The sequence below is a fragment of the Pelmatolapia mariae genome, linkage group LG10_11 (genome assembly GCF_036321145.2).
Source record: "Pelmatolapia mariae isolate MD_Pm_ZW linkage group LG10_11, Pm_UMD_F_2, whole genome shotgun sequence".
Taxonomy (NCBI): domain Eukaryota; kingdom Metazoa; phylum Chordata; class Actinopteri; order Cichliformes; family Cichlidae; genus Pelmatolapia; species Pelmatolapia mariae.
In genome coordinates, this window is record NC_086236.1 from 59647713 (window position 1) to 59668099 (window position 20387).

Consider the following 20387-nt stretch of genomic DNA (forward strand, 5'->3'; position numbering starts at 1 on the left):
TTTTATTGGATGTGGTGGGAGAAAAATCAAAGAAAATGGGACTAATGGTTCCAACAACTTGTGGTATTTTACAAAAGGAAAAAAAAAGATTAATTATACAACCGCCTTCAAAAGGGATACTCTGCAAAGTGCTTTTCTGCTTCAGTTTCACTGGAGCAAATCCATGTTTTATATGTTTTTATGGCCTCACAGCCTCACACACTATTTGGTTTTCAGTCCTTCAGAGAATATCTCATGATTACAAATTCTGTTTAACAGTCACTTTGCTTTTATAGCACCGACTCCGTTTCTCAGTTAAATTCTTGAGCTGAAATCAAAGTTTGAAAAGCTCACGCACACGTCCGCCTGTTTTCTTTGCGTTAAAATGAAAGCATACGCAACTGTTTCCTGTCTGTTTTTTCTAACCTTTTCTTTGTCTCTGCTTCTTCGTCTCACAGTGATGCTGCTGGACACAACAGAGTCTACCTCAGAGCTGGGCTGGATCACCTATCCAGATACAGGGGTAAGCAGGGAGCTGAGTGTCAATGCGATTTCCAGCTGTTGCAGCATTAAAGCCATCTGTAGAATGTGTTATACACGTGTCGCACATGCTGATGTTTAAAGTGTCGGGTTATAATCGCATTGTTAGTCGGGCCTTGTGCTGTAATGCTAATGAGGGCTTAAAACAGGATGCTATGAAATAATACATTTAGTTTTATAACGTTTTTCATCATTCTGTCAGGCAGCTGGTGGTAAAGTTTAGACATTAAATCGATAATGGTGATAAATGGTACAGGACTGCAACTGATATTCGTTTTAATACTGATCGATTTGCTGTTTACACTCAGGATTTATTGCTCGGCACATGCGGGTTAGAAAATAATGGAAAGCCAAGGATGTTCATTGAACAACAAGAAATTTTGATAGATTTTCAAAATTCATTAGATGCCAGTCATTAAACTCAGATAAAAGTCTTTTGGGTGAGGTTCTGGTATGAGATAAAACAAATATTATTCTCCATGAACAGACTGAAGATATTGGAAATGTCAGATCTGTAGACATGTCGTGGTGTCGGGCTTTTGTTTTGTCTGGGTTGTGTTTTGGTTTGTTACGCTGGCTGGTTTTGTGGTTCTTCCAGTTTCTCTGGTCTCTGTCATCACATATTAATGTTACCTTTCATGTCTCAGTGTTAGCCACTTGTCGTTCATTTCTTACTGTTGTGCCTTGAAGGTGAGTTTTCTCCAGAGTCTTGCTCTAGTTTTACTTCCTGTTCCTTTCATGCCTTTGGGCTTTTATTCCCCAACCTCACCATGCATCCACTGTGGATTGTTTCCACCTGTGTCCTTCTATCACCTGTGCCTTGTTATTCAGTCTATTAGGTTTGAGCTACTGTACAGTCAGTTAATAAAACACTTTAAGACCAGAACAACAAACATATGCAGACAACGAGCCTTCATGAATGATCAGTTTGTTTGGTTATCAACATCTGTTGATGAATGTAATCCACTCCCCACCATCTTTTCACTTACATACATAAAAATCAAGCATGGATGGTGCTGTATTAACTTTTGTTTCTGGGACTTTTTGAATAGTGGAGAGATTAGAGTGACTGAGATGTGCAGCAGGCCTCCACAACAGCACTTGGAATTTACAGAAGTCGCAGATCAAAGATTATTAAGAATAAGGTTATAAATGCTTTATGTTTAGTTATGGTTTGAGGTAAGGATTATTATCTTCCTGAATGGCTGGCATATGTCACTGGTAATACCTCAAGTGCGCTGAACACAGTCTTAGACGGGGCAGGAACTCACCTTTCCTTTAAGATAACCTTGAAGGTCTAAATGCTCCCCCAATTCTTTTTATCTGTTGTTCTACTCCACTGTGTGTGTGTGTGTGTGTGTGTGCGTGTGTGTGTGTGTGTGCGTGTGTGTGTGTATGTTTGTGTGTGTGTGTGCCGCCATTCATAATGAAACTGCTCAGATTGAGCCATAGATCTCCCATCTCCCTTTTGAGTTGATTTGTATTCAAGGTTGTTGCTTTGCCTTGAGCTGTGTAAATATGTGTGTGTGTGTATGGAGGTTTGGGGGAGGAAGGAGGAGGTCACTTGTGTGACTGTGCGAGGGTCAACTCCTGGGGGCCAATCCGATTGTTAAATTCATTCATTTCTTTATGATTGCATCTCAGTTCTAATACGGCTTGTAGTTACACCCTTCCTACTGAAACACTACATTGATGCATCTATTAGACTCCATTTGAAATGGACATCACTTGTTCAACCACAACTGGCTGAATGCTACACTTTTATTTCTTATTTTGGCAAAAAAACAAACAAACAAAACAAAACTGAGTTGACTCTTGTGACCAGCTATTGTCAGGATGGAGTCTAATAGCTACTAACCAACATCTGGCAGGAATACATTACCACCCTCGTCTGGCCTCCAGTGTCAGAGCATAATTGTACATGATGTTTGAATAATTAGGGCCTCATGTGTGTTAGGAACTTGTGAACCATGATGGCAGCTGCTAATAGGAGAGCATCCAATTGTGTTTGAGTGTGCGTGTGTGTGCATGAGCAAGTCAAGCATTTGCATGAGTTTTTTTTTCTTTAGTCCCTGGATGAGAAGTGCTTCTGAGATGGAGATATGGTTATTTGACCCGGGGCATCAAGCTGAGAGAAGTAGAAAGACAGACCAAGAAAGGGGGATAGAGCGGGAGAGGTTGTGTGTGTGTGTGTCTTTGTGTGTGTGTGTGTTTTCTTTTTTAACCCCTTCCACACACCCCATCTCTTCTTTTGCTTTAGGGTCTGTGGATATTCTTTAATGTGTTTTCTCTCTTCCTGCGCTTTCTTTCTTTCTTACCGGCTACCCATTTTTACAATGTACTGACAAGCATCTTCATCTCTGCCTGTTTTTCCTCCCTCTTTTAATTTTTTCTCCCTTTGCCCTTCACAGCCACAGAGCCACTGGGTCTTTGCCTCATTTTTTTTCTTTTTATCCCCCAAGTCAGTCTCCACTCTGCCCCCTTATTTTTCTTCAGTGTCAAACCAGCAGAGACTTCCAGTCTCACTGCAGACTTTCCTTTTTATTTTTTTCCACCCTCCTGTTATTTTCACTCCCTGCTCTTCGTTTTTGTGTAAAAATATGCACATGTGCCTTTCTCTGCTTGTGTGTATCTGTGTCTGTGTGTCCACGGTTGTGTCCGAGGCCCTGCCCCTCCCTGCCCTCTGTCACTGCAGAGGTTGCGTGGCTCTCTGGCATTTCGGTTCAAATTAAATCACAAAGATGAGTCGTCCCTATAACGATTCATCCGCCCCCTCCTCCCCAATCTGGCCCGTTTTTTTTCCTCCTCTTTTTCTTTCTTCCTTTATAAGAGAGGAAGAAAACAAGACGTGGAAAAATAGGGAAGGGGGCAGGAGGCAAGGGGGGAGTGAGGTGGGGGTTTAGGGTCAGAAAACAAATGAAAGCTGTGTTTTTTTCACAAAGGTACAGAAGCGAGCTGCACGCGATGCCACACACGAACAACGGCGGCTTCTCTTTCCACCTAAAAGTCCCTGCCTGGCCACATACTCAGCATAGCTTTTATCGCACCCACCGCCGCGTGTCACAAAAAAATGCTCGTACACTCTTTCTGTTTGCTATTTTTCCCACATTTCTCCCTCCACCATCCGCATCCCTGCATCCCACCATGAGCTCAGTGATGTCCCCCTCTTTCGTCCGTTTTCCCTCATACACTGATCTGACAGAGTGAACCACAGCCCGGGAGAGAGAAAACTGCCCTTTCACTCCATTAGACTGACAGCGACTCCGGCACTTTCTATCTGCTCACTGATCTTATCATTATTTCAGCTGGACCAAATATGAATGCACTCTCTCATGGTGCGATGCTCAGTAGATTTCTGTTCACACTGGCTGTCAGAGCCACACAGAGAAAGAGACATAAGCATGCAGAGATACACTAACATGCACAAACAGTGATTCACACACTCTAAATACACCCTGATAGGGTGTCAGGACCTTTTGTCCTCTTGCCATTGTCATAGGGAGAATAATGATGATGAGGCCTAATACATAATTCCTCTGTGTTACAACAGAAAAGGCCCTGCTTGTCACTCAGGGCTACACAGGCTTAAAGCAGATCCTTTTCATCCTTCAACGCAACGTACTGTATAATTGGTGAAACTAAACCCTGCGGCTACATTAACATTTTGTCTCATCTTACAAAGTCTCATCCAGAGCCTTGTCTCCGGGCTGCTCCATTTTCTCCATGTGCGACTCTCTTTTACTCACATCCATTTGCGCATCTACTGTGGATTCATCTTCCCTAAAAATGCAACAAAATCTGCTGATTTTATTGCACAACAGCTGCCCTAAGTCAGGCACACAACTGTCTGCCACCTGTCACATGTGAACAATGGTGCACATGCAAATGCCAAAACTAGTGCGAGAGGAAAAAAAAACAAGCACATGTCACATTAATTGTTATTATAATACAGCATTATACTACTGTAACATATTACAATTGCAAAGTGCCAGCATCGCCCGTGAACTTCTTTCTTTCTTTCCTTTAGATATGTCAAGGCATGAAAAAAAAAGTTTCTCTTTCAAATGTGTCTCTGATAATTCGGCCTCCACCTCAGAGCAACAGCCGTGAATAGAATATATTTTTCATCTGAGCGTCGAAGAAATTCTAGCATCAATATGTCTTTTCACAGGCGTCCTTGTTGCTCTGTATTTCGTACTTTGTACTAAGGAAATGGTCCACTGACATTATCTTCTGTTGATTAACAAATACAATCAGTGCAGACTTTTTGAAAAAATCCATTGATTATCCTTTTTTTTAACATGAAGGATGACGGTGCCGATAATCATCACTTCAGTCCAATGTCTCAACAAAGTTTGGGTGAATGAAAGTACAGAAATCCATACTCCCCAGAACTTCACAGCTGAAATTACTGGTTAATGCTGCAGTCACACCAGGGAAAACAGTGGCTGAAGACCAGAAGTACTACAACTGTGACGATAAAATTATGACCTTAATACCTTTGGTTGCTTTGAAGATGGGGACCAGGTCATCTTCAGAGTGACTTTGGTGTGTCAAGAAGGTGATTAAAAAAGGTCTGCTATCAGTTTGCAACAGAATGGAGTCAAGTTGGCAGTTACATGCAGTTTGTTTGTGATATTACATTGATGAACTGTGATAACTTATTTACATACACAAGTTGAGTCAGAACTTCACAGATCTGAAACAGAAATTTAGAAATTCCTCCACAAACAGAGACGCAGATGCTGCAAAACTGCAAAATCACACTTTGCACACTTGCTTTGATATAGGAATATAACCAGAATACAGCTGGTGCAGTCTAACCCGGACTGAATGCAACATGTTGGGAATCTGTCTGCGTTTATAAATTAGTTGGAATTATTTCCAAACCTTCGCCGATCTGAAAGTGAATGTAGTCAGTCCAAGTCCTGACCATGAGTGTTTGGAGACACGTTCATTACGTGCATTAATTATTATCACATTTGATAAACCTTACTATAATGATCATATATAATGAGCATATATATGTCTGCATCTATCCTCAATAGGTGGACCAATCTGATCGTCACATACAATCCCAGTTCTTTTATATATTATGTTTATTTCAGCAACTTTAAGCATGTTTAGTTTTCCCTCATGAGGACAAGACTATAACATTTAAATTTATTGCAAGAATCCGTAATGCAATTTTCATCAATAATAACTATGCAGATCCCTCGTTGTCAGGTCACAATCAGGTTCTGCAATATTTAAAACCATGCATACAGCACAATTTTCAAAAATACTTCAGTGTAGAGACATTAAAAATGCAAAAATTAAAAAAAAAAAACATTACAAAGACGGTGCAGTTGAATATGTCAGTTAATGATAGCTTTTCTGTGTAATGTCATCATGCTACCATGCTAGAATAAGTACCAAATAATAGCTAGCAAGCATGCCAATGTAAGCATTTAGGTAAAAGTGCTGCTGTGCATCAGTTCCTCTCAGTCTTGTTAAATGTCACTTTTAAGCACCACAAACAGGCAAAAATCACCAAAACCCGAGAAGATAAAACCGAAACTGCCTCAAAGGCTCTACCACAGTGAGAGCTGAACCGTCCCTGTTAACACAGTTTTGTCTTCAACACCTGAAACATGTTGCTCTAAATGAAAGGCTGGAGCTGTTTAATTAAATTACTGTTCTTTTAATCATTGATTAAGTAATTAGAGAGCCTACTCTGTAGCACTATAGAGACGACCTAGATCAGTGAGGACAGGGAACAAAAGCTTTTCCTGTGATATTACAGCAAAAAAAAAACCCCCCAAAAAAACCCAACAACTGCTCTATCAGACTTATCTCAAGTAGCCTCCATAGAGAACACCCAGTGAAGGACAAGGCTGATGTCAGCAACAGCAGCAATATGTTCAATATTTACCTTGTAAAATGTAAACTGCCTTCTAAGTCATGAGTAAGATTCATGGCTGTGGAAAGGTCATAAACATATCGGCATTTTAACAGTTTATACAGGCCTATTCTGGAACCCTGTGCTTATAGTTTTATTTCTGTTTTGCTGAGCTCAGTTTACACAAGCTAATAATATTGTTTCTGTCTTCCAGTGGGATGAGGTCAGCGTCCTGGATGACCGAGGGAAGCTCATACGAACCTTTGAAGTCTGCAATGTCAACCAAAATCCCCGTCAGCAGGACAACTGGTTGGCTACTCCTTTCCTGTACCGCCACTCGGCTCCACGGGTGTTTGTCACGTTGCGTTTTTCTGTGCGAGACTGCGCGAGCCTGCGTTCACCGTCGCCCACCTGCAGGGAGACACTCACTCTATACTACAAGCAGGCCGACTCCCAGAGGGAGCTGGAGAGGACCTGGGTAGCTGAGGTAAGGTGAAACACTGGATGAGCTGCAATAATGCATTTAATTCTAAAGATGATGTATTATACTGTTGTTTATTTTCTGTCAAATAGTTTTACAGTGGTGGCTACTCATATTAAACATGGGCAGCTTCAACCAAATGGGAGCCAAAAGCTCAGCTTCAGGCTGCTCTGAGTGTTTAGTTTCAGGCAGTTTTTACTAGAAGTTGGCAGATCGAGCCAAATGTCCCTACCTGGATTGATACTAGTGTGAAAGCATCGGTACTTCGTTTCTTTCCCATGAGTTCAGTATGTACCACACTGTGTGTTGTGTTAAATAAATTATTTATTTTTTCTTTTGGAAATGAAAAAAAATATACCTCAAACATGCACTATGAAAAATGTATGAACATTTTTTTGTGTTGACTGTCACATTTATTTTATTTATAGCCTATAGCACATTTAAACAACAGAAATTCACCCGAGGCGCTTTAGAGATGGGCACATTTTCATTTCAGGTCTTCAAAAAACCTGAGTTTCAAAATACATGAAAACCTCAAAGGTGCATTTTCTTGTGTTAACTCTTTGAAAATCACAGTGGTCTTTAAAATATTCAGAATTTGCAAACTGATGATGATTCATCTCATAAATCATGAGACACTGCTCTCCCCTAAATATCCTGCTTTTATAGCTTAAAAGTGTCCTTACTGGTATTTGTATTGGCAGTGCTGGTCTTAGTTTAATTGTGAAGGCTAGCCAATCAGAAGAAAGTTGGCTTAAAAGGAGAAGCGCTAAAAACTGATTGTTTCAGACAGAGTTTGGACTAGATAGGCTGCACTAAGATTCAGGATATGATAAATATCATTATTTTGAAATGTGAACAATGCAAAGCTACATTAACAGAGTCCAAGAATAATAATCTGGAGTTGGAAAAGGGCCCTTAAAGTGTTTGTGGTTAGCACCAGAACTTAGCAAAAGAAAAGTTCTCTGTGAGCTAATCTGATGGCTAAATTCAAAGCATGTGCACCACATGGGCTAAAATGTCCTTAGCAGCACATGTTTGACTTCTAGCTAGCTGGTAGGACTGCATGTCATGTCACGGCTTTCTCCTGCTGTATTTCCTGTCTGTCTCTACTGCACGCGGCTCAAAAATGACAAAAAGATGAAGAAAGGTTTCTCCTCTGACGGGCTTGTTTTGAAATTTTGTTGCCTAAGCTTGTGCCACTCGTGCATTAGCCTAAATTCAGGTCACAGGGCTTAACATCCTCACAAGCCCAACAATTAATTTGGCAGCAAACACTCACCCAGTTCTGGCAGTATTTCTAGAAACACTCTTCTAACATCTGGATATGAAACAAACTCATCTGATCTAGGAAAAAAAAGAAACTAGCAGCAACCCAAGCGGTGGATTTTTAATAAAACTACTCTTCGATTGAAAATAATGCATCTGTAAGTAATGCTAAAAAAAGCCAAATTATAGTGATAAATAAATTACATATGTAGTATTAAACAGACTAAATGTGGCAACTGTAACAACAGTGAGGATTTATTCAGGCTTTTGTGTTTTATGACTGGTAATTAAAGATTTCAGGTTGGGGTTTGATAGACACATGAAAAAGAAAGTTTTCATGTGACTCTGTGTAGTCCTGTAGAAACAGTGCACCCAGAAGACGTAAGAGTTGCAGCAAGGCTGCAAGTCAAATGTATTTGCTTAATTGCTCAACAACAAGTGCGAGCAGCTCAATAAAAGCAGATGTTTTGGCAGTTTACTGCTCTAGAGAATTCAGGTGTGTGCTAAGATAACGTCGCAATCTTCTCAGGAGTGGATGTTCCAGCAAGTTCGAGGTCAGACCATGCAATGCTCAGAGAAATGGCAAAAACTCAAGAACTACATCTCTGAATCTACAGGCCTCAGTTAGTTAAAGTTCATGACATTTGATCAAGAAAAAGACAGAATACTGGCTTGTTTACAAGGATTGCCAGGAGAAAAGGCTCTTGTCTAAGCTTGGCTCAGGTCTGCAAAGTTACATGTGAACAAACCACAAGACTTCTGTCTTGTCACATCCTTTGAATAGGGCAGCTGTCAAGCATGGCGGAGGAGGGATGATGATTTGGGCTTGTTTTACGGCCAAAAGGCCTGGGCACCTTGCGGTCATTAAGTCGAACATTAATTTCTTTGTATAGCAAATAGTTTGAGAATCAAATGTAAGACAGCTGTAGCTTAGCCCAAACTGCGTTATGCAGCAGAACAAAGATCCCAAGCACAGCAGCAAATCTACAACAGAATGGCTGAAAGTGAAAAGAATCAAAGTGTTGTAATGGCCAAGTCAAAGTCCAGATCTGAAATGCAGTGGAGGGACCTGAACAGAGCTGCCTGCAAATCTTAATAAACTGAAGTAATGTTGTAAAGAATAATGGGGCAAAATTCCTCCACAATCATGAGCGAGACAGAAAACAGTTACCTCAAGTTGTTGCTGCTAAAGATGCTTCTACAAGCTATTGAATCATGCATGTTTTTACAGAGCGGCACAGTGGTTAGCACTGTTGCCGCACAGCAAGAAGGTCCTGAGTTCAATTCCACCATCAGGCCGGGGTCTTTCTGTGTGTTCTGAGTTTGCATGTTCTCCCTGTGTTTGCGTGGGTTTCCTCCTACTGTCCAAAGACGTGCAGTTTGTGGGGATTGATTAATCCAAATTGCCCATAGGAGTGAATGTGAGCATGAATGGTTGTCTGTCTCTGCGTTAACCCTGCGACAGACTGGTGACCTGTCCAGGGTGTACCCAGCCTCTCGCCCTATGACAGATGGGATAGGCTCCAGCGCCCCCTGTGGAAGCGAATGGATGGATAGATGGATGTTTTTCACTGACTCCATCAGTGTTGTTTATTCTAACTTTATTCTTTTGCATATTTCATCCAGATGAAATATACGTTGATACATTAGATAGAAACTATCAAGACTTTTACGTTACATTCAACAAACATACTGTAACTCTAAATAAGTAAACCACATATAATAGACTAACAATGACAGGTTAAGAAGTCAAACAGCCTGTTAAGTCTGCCTAATCACAGATTTCCCACTTGAAACTCTTTCACCACTTTATCTAGTTTTTACTCTAGCACTTAGCAGTTTTATACAAATGTAATAGTGGGTTTACAAAGCTTGTTGCAAGGCAGTCATGTCACAGTTTGCGTGCACTAATCCTAACATGCTGGGCTGCAGACTGCACTGAGATATCCTGTTGTTTGTTTTGGTTTTGTTTTGCTGCTCAGCATCCTCCAAGAACTACACAAACACATCAACTGGAAATCTAAAAAGTTGAGTAACTAATCTCTAATTGAGGCTCATATGGCCACAGTTGATTTGAACAAGTGTTAAATCCTGACTTTTTGTCACCGCTTGCGGCAAGGCCACCTGCAGAAGGAGTCATTAAACTCGAGCTGTGTTGGTGATTGATTGTTATTCCCCTAATGCTCCATCAAAACAGTAAATCCTATCATGTCCCATGGTACTGAGCAATTGTATAATCACTGATTGTTGAAGAAAAAATTATACCATCCTACTACACTGGTGCGAAGCACAATCTAGTGTCACTGTGGTCTCCATAAATGTCACTTCAGCCCCACTAATTACATCCTTAACACATCAAATGACCGTTTTCCACGGAGTGCGGAAAAATATCTGAACCCCACGTGTTGTCAGTGAAGACTGACACTTCCCATATGATTTATTTATTTATTTAAGCACTTAGTGTTGTTGGTGTTGTTTAATTTAGTGCTTTTCCTCTGCTGCTTTTCGAGCTACTGAGTCTGTGAATTGCCTGAACTACATCAGGAGACATCAGTGGGAGGGATTCGCTGTTTGTATAGATGAATGCGTTTCTCCTTGGGGAAGTCAAATGCTTTTTAAAAATGCAAATCAAAGCCTGATGAGGAATCAGAGGAGGGCTTTAGAAGAGCAGGAAGCAGTGCAGAGATGAAAGTCTTTGCAGGGACTTCAGCACGAATCCCCACTGGGACCTGCACAGATCTTAAGTCAATGATTACACTGCATACTAAACTACTTCATAGTATGCATATGCCTGCGACTAAAAAAGCACGATCTGAGCTTATCTTTAATCTTACCATGTTTCCAGACCATATTTATATGTAAACCAGTGCCTCCATAATTTTCCCCTTGTTTACTTCATGTCAGCCACACTCTCTTTAAGCTATTTTGTTTCCTCCTGACCAATAATTATCCTTTTTTCCATTGTCTCCTGTCTAATTTGTGTTTTCTTCAGCCATCGAGCGGGGAGAGGGAGACCAGGGAGGGCTGGGTAAAGATTGACACCATTGCAGCCGATAAGAGTTTTTCCAAGGTGGAGCCCAGCTCACCTCACCAGTATCAGCCCAACAGATACAGCCGTATCAACATTAAGACACGCAGCTTTGCCCCCCTCACACGCAAAGGGTAATCATTTCTGTATGACACTTTGTTTCTCACGATTTAAAAGCATCACTAAACCTTATGAATGCTGTCTGACGCCCTGCTTCTTAGATTTGTCTTGGCCATCGTCGACAGCGGAGCTTGCGTTTCCCTCATGGGGGTGTCTATCTTCTACCGCCGCTGTCCAGCCACAAGCCTCTACCTAGCTTCGTATCCACCGACTCCCTCAGGTGCCGAGCCAACTGCTTTAGTGCCTGTGACTGGGACGTGTGTCCCTCACAGTAAGGCACAAGGAGACACGCCCCCTCGCATGCACTGCAATGCTGAAGGAGAGTGGATGGTGCCCGTCGGTGGATGCGTCTGTGATGAAGGTTATGAGCCGAACCTCAATGGATCTGCCTGTCTGGGTGAGTCCGGTGGACACTCACATTGCCCTGTTCAGGTTGACGGACACTAAACAAATCAATGCTTCTTTGATGCAAAGCTTAGACATATGCTTTTATAAATGTCACAGAGCTGTGAGAGACAGATTTTAAAAAAGGTCAAAATCGCAGATTTTCTTTTATTTTTTCATATATTCTCTTAGTCGCTTGAATGGGACAAACATGATCTATTAAAGTAATCGTGTGGCGTTTCGGGTAATGCGCTTATTCAAAGCTGGCTGCCTGGCAGGACTCCAGGAGGTCACTGTAGCTGGTGAAGAAAAAATTTTGCTCAAAACGTCTGATAAACCCACAAACTGCTGTTGCAATGCTTTGGTTCTAAACAACCTGAGCATTAATTAGTGAGTTTTAGAGGTAATGATAGATGTAAAGAGCAAAAATTGTCGCCGTATAAAACTTTTTGCTCCAGGCTTGATTTCCGGCCAGCTCTCCTTTCTTTTTCTTTCTTTTTTTGTGATATTTGTTGAGATAAGCATCTGGATCAATACTGAATGGAGCTGCTGTCACCCTGATACTCTGCTGTGCTTGATGTAGAGACCAGAAGGAGATGAGGGCAGACAGGTCAGGTCAGGATAAGATGAGATGAAGAAGGACGAGACAATCCAAACAATGCATCTGGAGGGATTTAACAACTGCATCAGGACTTTTAAGGACAAATACAGAGAAACTGTTAAATCAGAGGTGCTATATTGACTGTTTACTGTTCCAGTGACTTTCAGTGGAGAGGCAGAGAGACAAAGGAGAGGCAGACCGATAATACTGAGGTCAGCATTTGCAAAACTGGTCAAAAAGTATTGCGCTTTTGAAAGTGGGTGTAAATAGTAGGGGTAAGAAGTGGGGAAAAATTTGATAGATGTCCAGACGGACACGAAGGGATACAGGGAGAGAGCAAGAGGAGGGAGAGAGTCATAGAGAGAGGGCTGTGACACATTTAGGTCATAGCGATGTAATGGCCACTCGTCTGTGAACAAGTGACAGAAACCGCAGGGGGAGAGAGAGAGTGGAGGGAAAATAGGGAGACGTGGAAGGAGAATGAAAGATAGGAGGATGCAAGTTAATGACTTTAAAGAACTGAGCAGGCAAAAAAGTACCGAGGGCGTGACGGCAGGGCTGTGCGACTGCCTTTGTGCGAATGTGTGAGTACACACAAGCGTATCTCGCCGGGATGCTGATGCTCAGCCCGTCCACATACGTCTGAGGATTACAGTCAAAAAACTGTATTCTCACAGGATTTTCAACGACTGTAATTCCTCAAGTCTAACTAATGGCAGCGCAATTAATCCTCCAATCCTGCCAAGTCAGCTGTGAAATGTGTTCATGCTCTTTTTGCTTTACATCTGCACCCGACCCGCCACTTGCGTTTGTCTCTGTTTGATTGATATCTACTGACAAATCACTCCTCGAAGCTGCTCGGCTGCCAGAGCAAAGACTTTTCCAGTGACTGTCTCTGAATGATCAAACACGTTGCGGCTTTCTTTCTTTCCTTTTTTTTTTTAATGATTATGTTTTGTTGGTCACTTCACTGACTAATGATGTGGATTGGCATCATTGCATTGTTGTCCTCTCTGCCTCCCTGGGAACGTCGAGAAAAGAGGCAGATGGTTAACTGCCAACGCAGCCGTCAACGATTATTAACAGTAGCCGATCCTTGTTCTCTTTAGAAACTGGAGCACTGAACTTCCTTAACTCTAACAACTTGTACATTTTGTTCTTGTTTAAATTAAACATCAAGGCTATTTAATAGTAACGCAAAGTGAGCAAATTATCAGCTGTGCTGCACTGAATTATTGGTTTGAAGCTGTATGTTTTTTTTATGCTGCTAGCACTTTAAATACAGGGAAAAAGCACTTTAAGAAGTTGACTGACATTAATTTCCACTGCCTTCAAGTGTCCAGTCTTAACTAATATGCCCATGCATTTCATTAAATGCATTTCATTTTAATTTTCACCAAAATTTGCATTACACTTACTATTTAAACTCCTACAATGTAAATGAATGCTGTTGGAAATCCACGTGACAACCACACACTCAGGCTTGTCGCCTCAAGCAAGACACCGTTTTTAGGGGCACGTAGGAGATTATCAGATCCCACCTCTCAGTCTCATGTGAAAATTACGATCGGTGTTAAATGATTGCTTTTAACTACAAGCAGCGCTAATAGCTTTTTATTTTTAGATCCAAGGCAAGATTATGCATTCCTTTATTTGCAAAACCATATTAATATGGCAAGGACGTAAGTTTCTTAAGTGTGGCCTATATGCATTTGCAGTGCATGGCTTCATGGATGTCCATGTTTTGAAAGATTTGATAAAACTATTAAATGGATTGCTACAAAATTTGTGCACACCTGACCAAATAGTGGGTATTTTTTTTTTCAAATGAGAGGACAAAAGAAAACGAAAGAATAGTTTGTAAAACTCCTTTAAAAGTATTTTTTGGTACAGATATAGTTTTGTGCAGTGCCACTAGTCACTCATATGAGGTGCAATCAAAAAGGTTAGAGGCTGGGCCTGTAAGCAGAAACTATAAAAAAAATATGCCTGCTATCTGCTTCAAGGTCGTAATCTTGTGCAGCAAAATATGTTTTGATTGGAAGACCTGTTCTGGCCACTTGCAGGTGTGCAATCGCAGCACACACTGGATCTCGACCACTGTGTCAAAAAAAGCACTTCAAGTCAAATTTCATTGTGGAAAAAGGGGAAGAGGTTGTAGGGAGCCACATCCTTTGAATAGGGCAGATGATGAGTAATGGTCTTGGTTGATTTCAGTCCTGATGTGCTTTCTTTGAGCTGCAGACTGCAGCTTTTTCTAAAAGTCTCTGTTTATAACTGGACCTCTCATTCCTGGTGATGATCCTTTAAAAGAAGGTCAGGTCAGTTTGACTGTGAAGTTGATGATGCAGATTGAGATCTGTGGCAGAGTCACAGATGCATATGTTTAAGTGGTCAGAAGGAGACTTTGAAGGAAATGGCAACCATAACTTTTAGTCGCATATGGTTTTCTCTTTGTTATAGAGCCAGTTACATACATTTTTGATCACATCTCTTAGTTAGAAACTGACTGAAAAAGTAGGTTTATTTGTTATTAATAAGAGCTGCATCTTGTGATGTTCTCCCAAAGTCAGATCTATTGTGAAACCATTTGTCATTGCTAGGGGTTTAAAATAAATCCCTGGTGAGAGACACTCACCACAGGCCTCCTAGTTTAGTAGGTTTACTGCGGGCATGATGCTTGATTATTCTGTTTTTTCAGGCTCACCAAAACAACACTTTGGACTGATGATAAATTGAGAATCCAACTGAAAGATCAGACACTTAGAAAAACACAGCCAGCCCTTTGGCAGACAAACATTAAAAGATCATCCCTTGATTATTTATGAACTTGTTTATCACGAGTAAGTCTACAAGAACACCCAAGTTCTATATGATCACTAAAATATTCAGAAGTCAGTTCGGGATAAAAACTCATCTGGAGTCTTTTATAAAACGATAAGAACAGAGGCAGACGTCACGCAGCAGCTGTCTGCTGTTATTTTATTTTTCTGCCAGGCAGCATAAGGACGTTTTTCTCCTTTGACATTTGCATCCCACAAGGGAGACAGAGACGTAGAGAGGACAGGCAGAAACATGACCGAGCATAAGCCACAGTTACACCTGTTCAGCCAAACATGAAACAGTTCTGTAGTTTGAGGCTGCTTGAGTTGGTCCCTGCTGGATGTGCATCATCCTCAGATAGACGCCCTCTGTTTGAGTCCCCTTAAGCAACTGTTGATGGTTTAGGACAAAGATTATTGTGGCGGATGCTCAGATGGAGCTTTGAGCTTACTTGAAGCCATGTTGATATTTTATGTGGCGTGAGACTACGTCCTGAAATATTCAACATGTCAGTTTGTCCTGATTTTTTGCCCAGAGCCCTTACTCTCAGCACAGACACATCCACCGACTACCCCGAGGCAGGTTGTGGTGGGAAACAAGAACATTTGGCCAGGGGAGGACGTACGAGTGCAAGTGTGACATTATTTTGAGTCTGCTTTAGTCCCAAACAAACACTCTTCACCAAATAACAAAGTAGATAATCGTCTCATAGAATATACAGACTACATTTTCCCAGTTGCAGTTGTGTCCCCTTCTTCATCAAGCCGTCAGTAAGCCTACTCATCAGCAGCGCTGGAATTCAATTGATTTTCCAGTCTATTAGTAAAGGTCAAGTACTGAGAGAAACACAGTTGAGTGAAATGATCAATGACGTACTGTATCGACTGGGCTGTGGGGTGCTGACATGCGGCGGAGATAAATCAGCTTGAACACACACGCATCATATCAAATCAATCTCTACATGAATCAAAACTCTGCTTTACGATGGTGTTCATTATATTTCACAGGGCAGTTCGGTGGAGAAATTCTCATTATTATAATCATTTTTTTAAACATTCATGTGAAATGGGGATGCTGGGCTCTCAAAAACTGTCACGTGAATCCACACATCCTCCAGCTTTATGAAACTTTATCACAGCAAATTTCAGAGTTCAGTTCATTGCCACCTCTTCTTTTTCAGTAAAAAAGCCACTGTACACTTTCTGCTTGGCACCAAACGGGCATGTAGACACACTTAGAGGCAGTCTGGCAAACCTATTGGAGCATTTAGCAGCTAAAAAGCCCAGAAAAGGCCTCCTGGGAAATGGTTAAAAAAACCCAGCAGAAACATGACTGCAAATTGCTAAATGTGGATATTAATAACTAAAAAAATACTGTTTTGAAAGAATTAAAATTATCCCTGTTAAGTCAGAAACGGTGCTGAGCTGTCGTGATTATTAGGCTGAGAGCTCAAATCTTACAGGGGCAGATGCAGGCCCAGGGAAGAGGAAACAAGACGTCAGCACGCTGAAAATTTAATGTGTGAAGGTCTTAGGTAAATATCACAGCTCCAACAGCTCCAACAGCTCCACCTACAATTAGGGTAATTTGCATTACATAACATCCATTTTTAGTGCACACTGTTGTCTTTTGAATCAGTTTACATCAGCTCGACAAAGAGTGTGCAGGTGAAAAGGTTGCCTCGTTAAATTGCACGATGTTCACCATGTGAGCGACGGTGAATCCTGTATCCTTCCAAGATTTCTGTGAACATGTAGGATTTGCCTAATGCAGTAATTTGTCAAGATATGTAAGAGGGAGTCTTCAAATCATTTTCTTTGTCGCTGCATCAGCGGTGAAAATCCAACAAAGGATTATTTTGCTTTCACGTGTGGTAGAGTGCTGCTGGAGCTTACGAGGAAGAGAGACAATATTAGAGCACATGATTCAGTGTGTGTCTTGTTTTCAGGCTGCACTAAATTACCGAATGTAGTCTGTTGTGTGGTCGCATCTGTGACTGTTGTGTGTTTGTGTGCGTGCGTTTGTTGTGTGTCTGAGCGAGAGAGAGAGAGAGAGAGAGAAACAGAGAGAGATTATGCTGGGAGCCAAAAGAGGGAATGAGTGCATGAAAGAGGGAGAGGAAGAGAAAAAAAAGACAGAAATTGGGTCAGTGATCTACATACCAACGTACAATGTTAACATCAAATTACTCACCTCGTGGCTTTCTTATTTCTGCTTGTGTTTATCTCTTTATCTCTTTAGAAAAAAAATGCAGTTTTCAGTCATCCCTCTTGCCTAATCTCATTCTCTTTCCATGCAGCCTTTGTCAAATTAATCCCTATCCCTATACGCCCGCCCGTCCGTCTATCAGTAAATACATACACGCATGCATGTAAACATCAATGCACTGTGGCAATAGCACACGAATAACACACCCAGTCATGTTTGTTGTGAGTTAGTTTCATAAATGATGCCACAAACTGACCTTATGACCTTAATCTCATCCCTGACTGCTTTAAGAGCGGTTTGCTGTTTTAAAATGAGCCACAAATTAAGAAAAAAATGCATAAACATAACGGATAAAAGTTGGCTCCTGTTTATATGCAGTACCTTCACACACTGCCCTCTTCCCATCACTCCTTTTCATTTCATTGCCCTTCATTTAGTAATCCACTGGATTATGATAAAAACATGGCAGGGATTTTTGAAGCAAGACCTAAAGGTATTATATATTTAAAAATAAGACCTCTCAGTTTTTTCTTTGTGTAAAGTTAGGGTAAAGCTGTAAGCACATCGGTATTCACATTTTCAGCTCGTCTATCGTTTGTTTGCAAACGGTCCATTTTCAAAATACTAATTGCTTAATTTCCATCTATCAAAAGCACAAAGTTTTAACTGTACTTAAGTAGAAAATCCTTACCTTTGGTTGGAAAAGATGAAAAACAAATAAATTATCAAAGTGTGTGTAGTCGGAGATTAATTTTCTGACGCTTAATCGTGTAATCTTTTCAGTTTGCATTTGAGTCACCTCAACAAACGAGCGATATTTATATCTCATTGCCAGAGACGCTCGTTTGTTTTGTTGGCAGGGCTCGCTGGGACTTTGCTGTGTGCACTTTTGCACACATGTAATGTAAAGGCATCTGTGACCGAGCTTATAATGGTGGTACGCTTTCTGTTTTATTGCTGGGTGGGTGACTGAGAGAGGGATGCAGATCAAGCAAGAGGGCAGAGGGCTCTGCACGTTCATTGGCTGCTCAAATCGGGCGGATGCGGGAGAGGAGGGGGAGGAAAAGGAGGAGGAGGGGGTTGAGGGAGCTCATAACGCTGGTGATGAGAGGCTTTGTAGCAAAGTCATGTTTCATGTCAGAGCTGTAGGAGAACACGTCTGCTAATGTGCATCTGGGACATAAAAGATGGAGGAAGTTATATTCCTCTCTATTCCTCTGTTGTCGCCCTCCTGCTGCTTTCCACTTTCAATTTCCTCATTGTCACCCATCATCTCAGGCTTATATACATAATCCTGCTGTTCATCCTACAGCTGTCTCAGTCCATCCGTCTCCATGTTCACTTCTTCCCCAGTTTGGTCTCTCTCTTTGTTGTCTTCACATTATTTTAGTCCCCCTTCCTTTTTCTCACTTCACACCTGTTTGAAAGCAAGGTGCGCTCTCAGAGACAAGTGAGAACACAGGAAGCCTTTTATCTGTTTATTCTCCACTTTTTTTTCCACTTTGTGCCTTCTTATCTCCCCCTCCCACACTGCTGCACCAGCGCCAAGCATGCATAAATGCATCCGTGCGCTCTTTCAGCACGTCAAGTTTAAGACATGCTACGCATTCTTGACAAGGTTATATAAACGAGGTCAGGGGTTTGCTCCCACTGATGCCCTCGCTCTCATTCTCCAACTCCGAGGGTACTGTAAGGCTCCAAAAACATATGAAACTGCTGGGTACATGTTTTATTTTTTTAGTGTGCCATTTGCACTCAACAATACAAGAGGTTGTCTGTCTGAGAATACGCACATACTCTACATTTAGCTTTCAGACAAAGGGAGCACATTTTGAACGATGCAACCTTTAGCCGACACTCCTTTAAGAGGCACTCACATGCCCACACACACTGGCAGTGTAAAAATGGCAGCAGACCAACCTGGAGGCTGTGGACTCAAAATCCTCATAAGTACGAGCACTCGAGGCTCAGGCTGGCAGCAGCATGAAGTCATGTGTCAGTCACCTTGACCTCAGCGGTCAGTTGACATTAACAACTGGCAGATTTCACAGATTTTTCCGTCATATAACACAGCCTGCAGGTTCAAATGGTATTTGTTTGCGTGCGTGCGTGCGTGCGTGCGTGCGTGCGTGCGTGCGTGTGTGTGTTAGTGTGTGTGTGAGAGAGAAAGAGCGAGAGAAATAATCAATTTATGCTTGAATGTGACTTGACTTGACAGTTCCAATGGATTATGAATTCCAGCACATGATTCCTGGACACATATGAGGACAATAGGCCTTTTTATTAAAAAAGGCCAATAAAATGTTTTAATAGGGAAATATTTGCCTAGGAATGCAGTGGTCCTGTTACGGTAATGTGCTAAAGTCTTGAGAAAACCCTTGTTTCTTTATTTTTTGCTTGGAGAATGAGAAATGCGTGCAGCTATTTATTGAAATGTGTCCAAACATACACGGAAATTTGTTATATAAGGGAACAAGAGAGCTTGTACAATTCTAACAAGTAAGCATTGAAAGTTATTAATTGGTATGACCACCTTTATCCTTTAACACAGCCTAAACTCTCTTAGGAAACTTTTCTTGTAATTTCTTTAAGTAGTCTTCAGGAATCGTTCTCCGGGCTTCATGAAGGACATTCAAAGCTCTTCTTTGGATGTTGGCTGCCTTTTTGTTCTGTTCTCTGTCAGGATGATCTCACAGTGCTTCAATAATGTTAAGGTCAATGTAGAGGCCAATCCTCAACTGATAGTGTTACATTGTGTATTTTTCTATCCAGGTATGCTTTTACTGCACAGTGTTAGTTTGTTTGGGATTATTGTCATTGCCAATGAAACACTTACTAGGTCATTTTGCATGGTGTATCATATTTTTCTGTGTTCATAATGCCATTAATTTTGACCATGACAGAGCCTCCACCTCGTTTTAAAGATGGCTGCAGACACTTATTGTTGTACCTGTCTCTTGATCTATGTTGATCATTTGAACCAAAAATCACAAATTTTGATTTATCACTCTATAAGACCTGTTAGCACTGATCTTAATTTCAGTTCTTGTGCAATTTGGCCTTAACACCCGCC

At 41.3% G+C, this 20387-nt stretch overlaps 1 protein-coding gene across 1 annotated transcript in view; it reads left to right on the plus strand.

The window, feature by feature from the left end:
- Positions 1–20387, plus strand: part of ephb6 (eph receptor B6) — a 45568-nt gene that overhangs the window by 10408 nt on the left and 14773 nt on the right. The window contains exons 2-5 of the mRNA XM_063488616.1: positions 438–502; positions 6615–6887; positions 11143–11312; positions 11400–11695. Coding sequence (XP_063344686.1) covers positions 438–502; positions 6615–6887; positions 11143–11312; positions 11400–11695 — 804 coding nt within the window. The remainder of the gene's footprint in view (positions 1–437; positions 503–6614; positions 6888–11142; positions 11313–11399; positions 11696–20387) is intronic.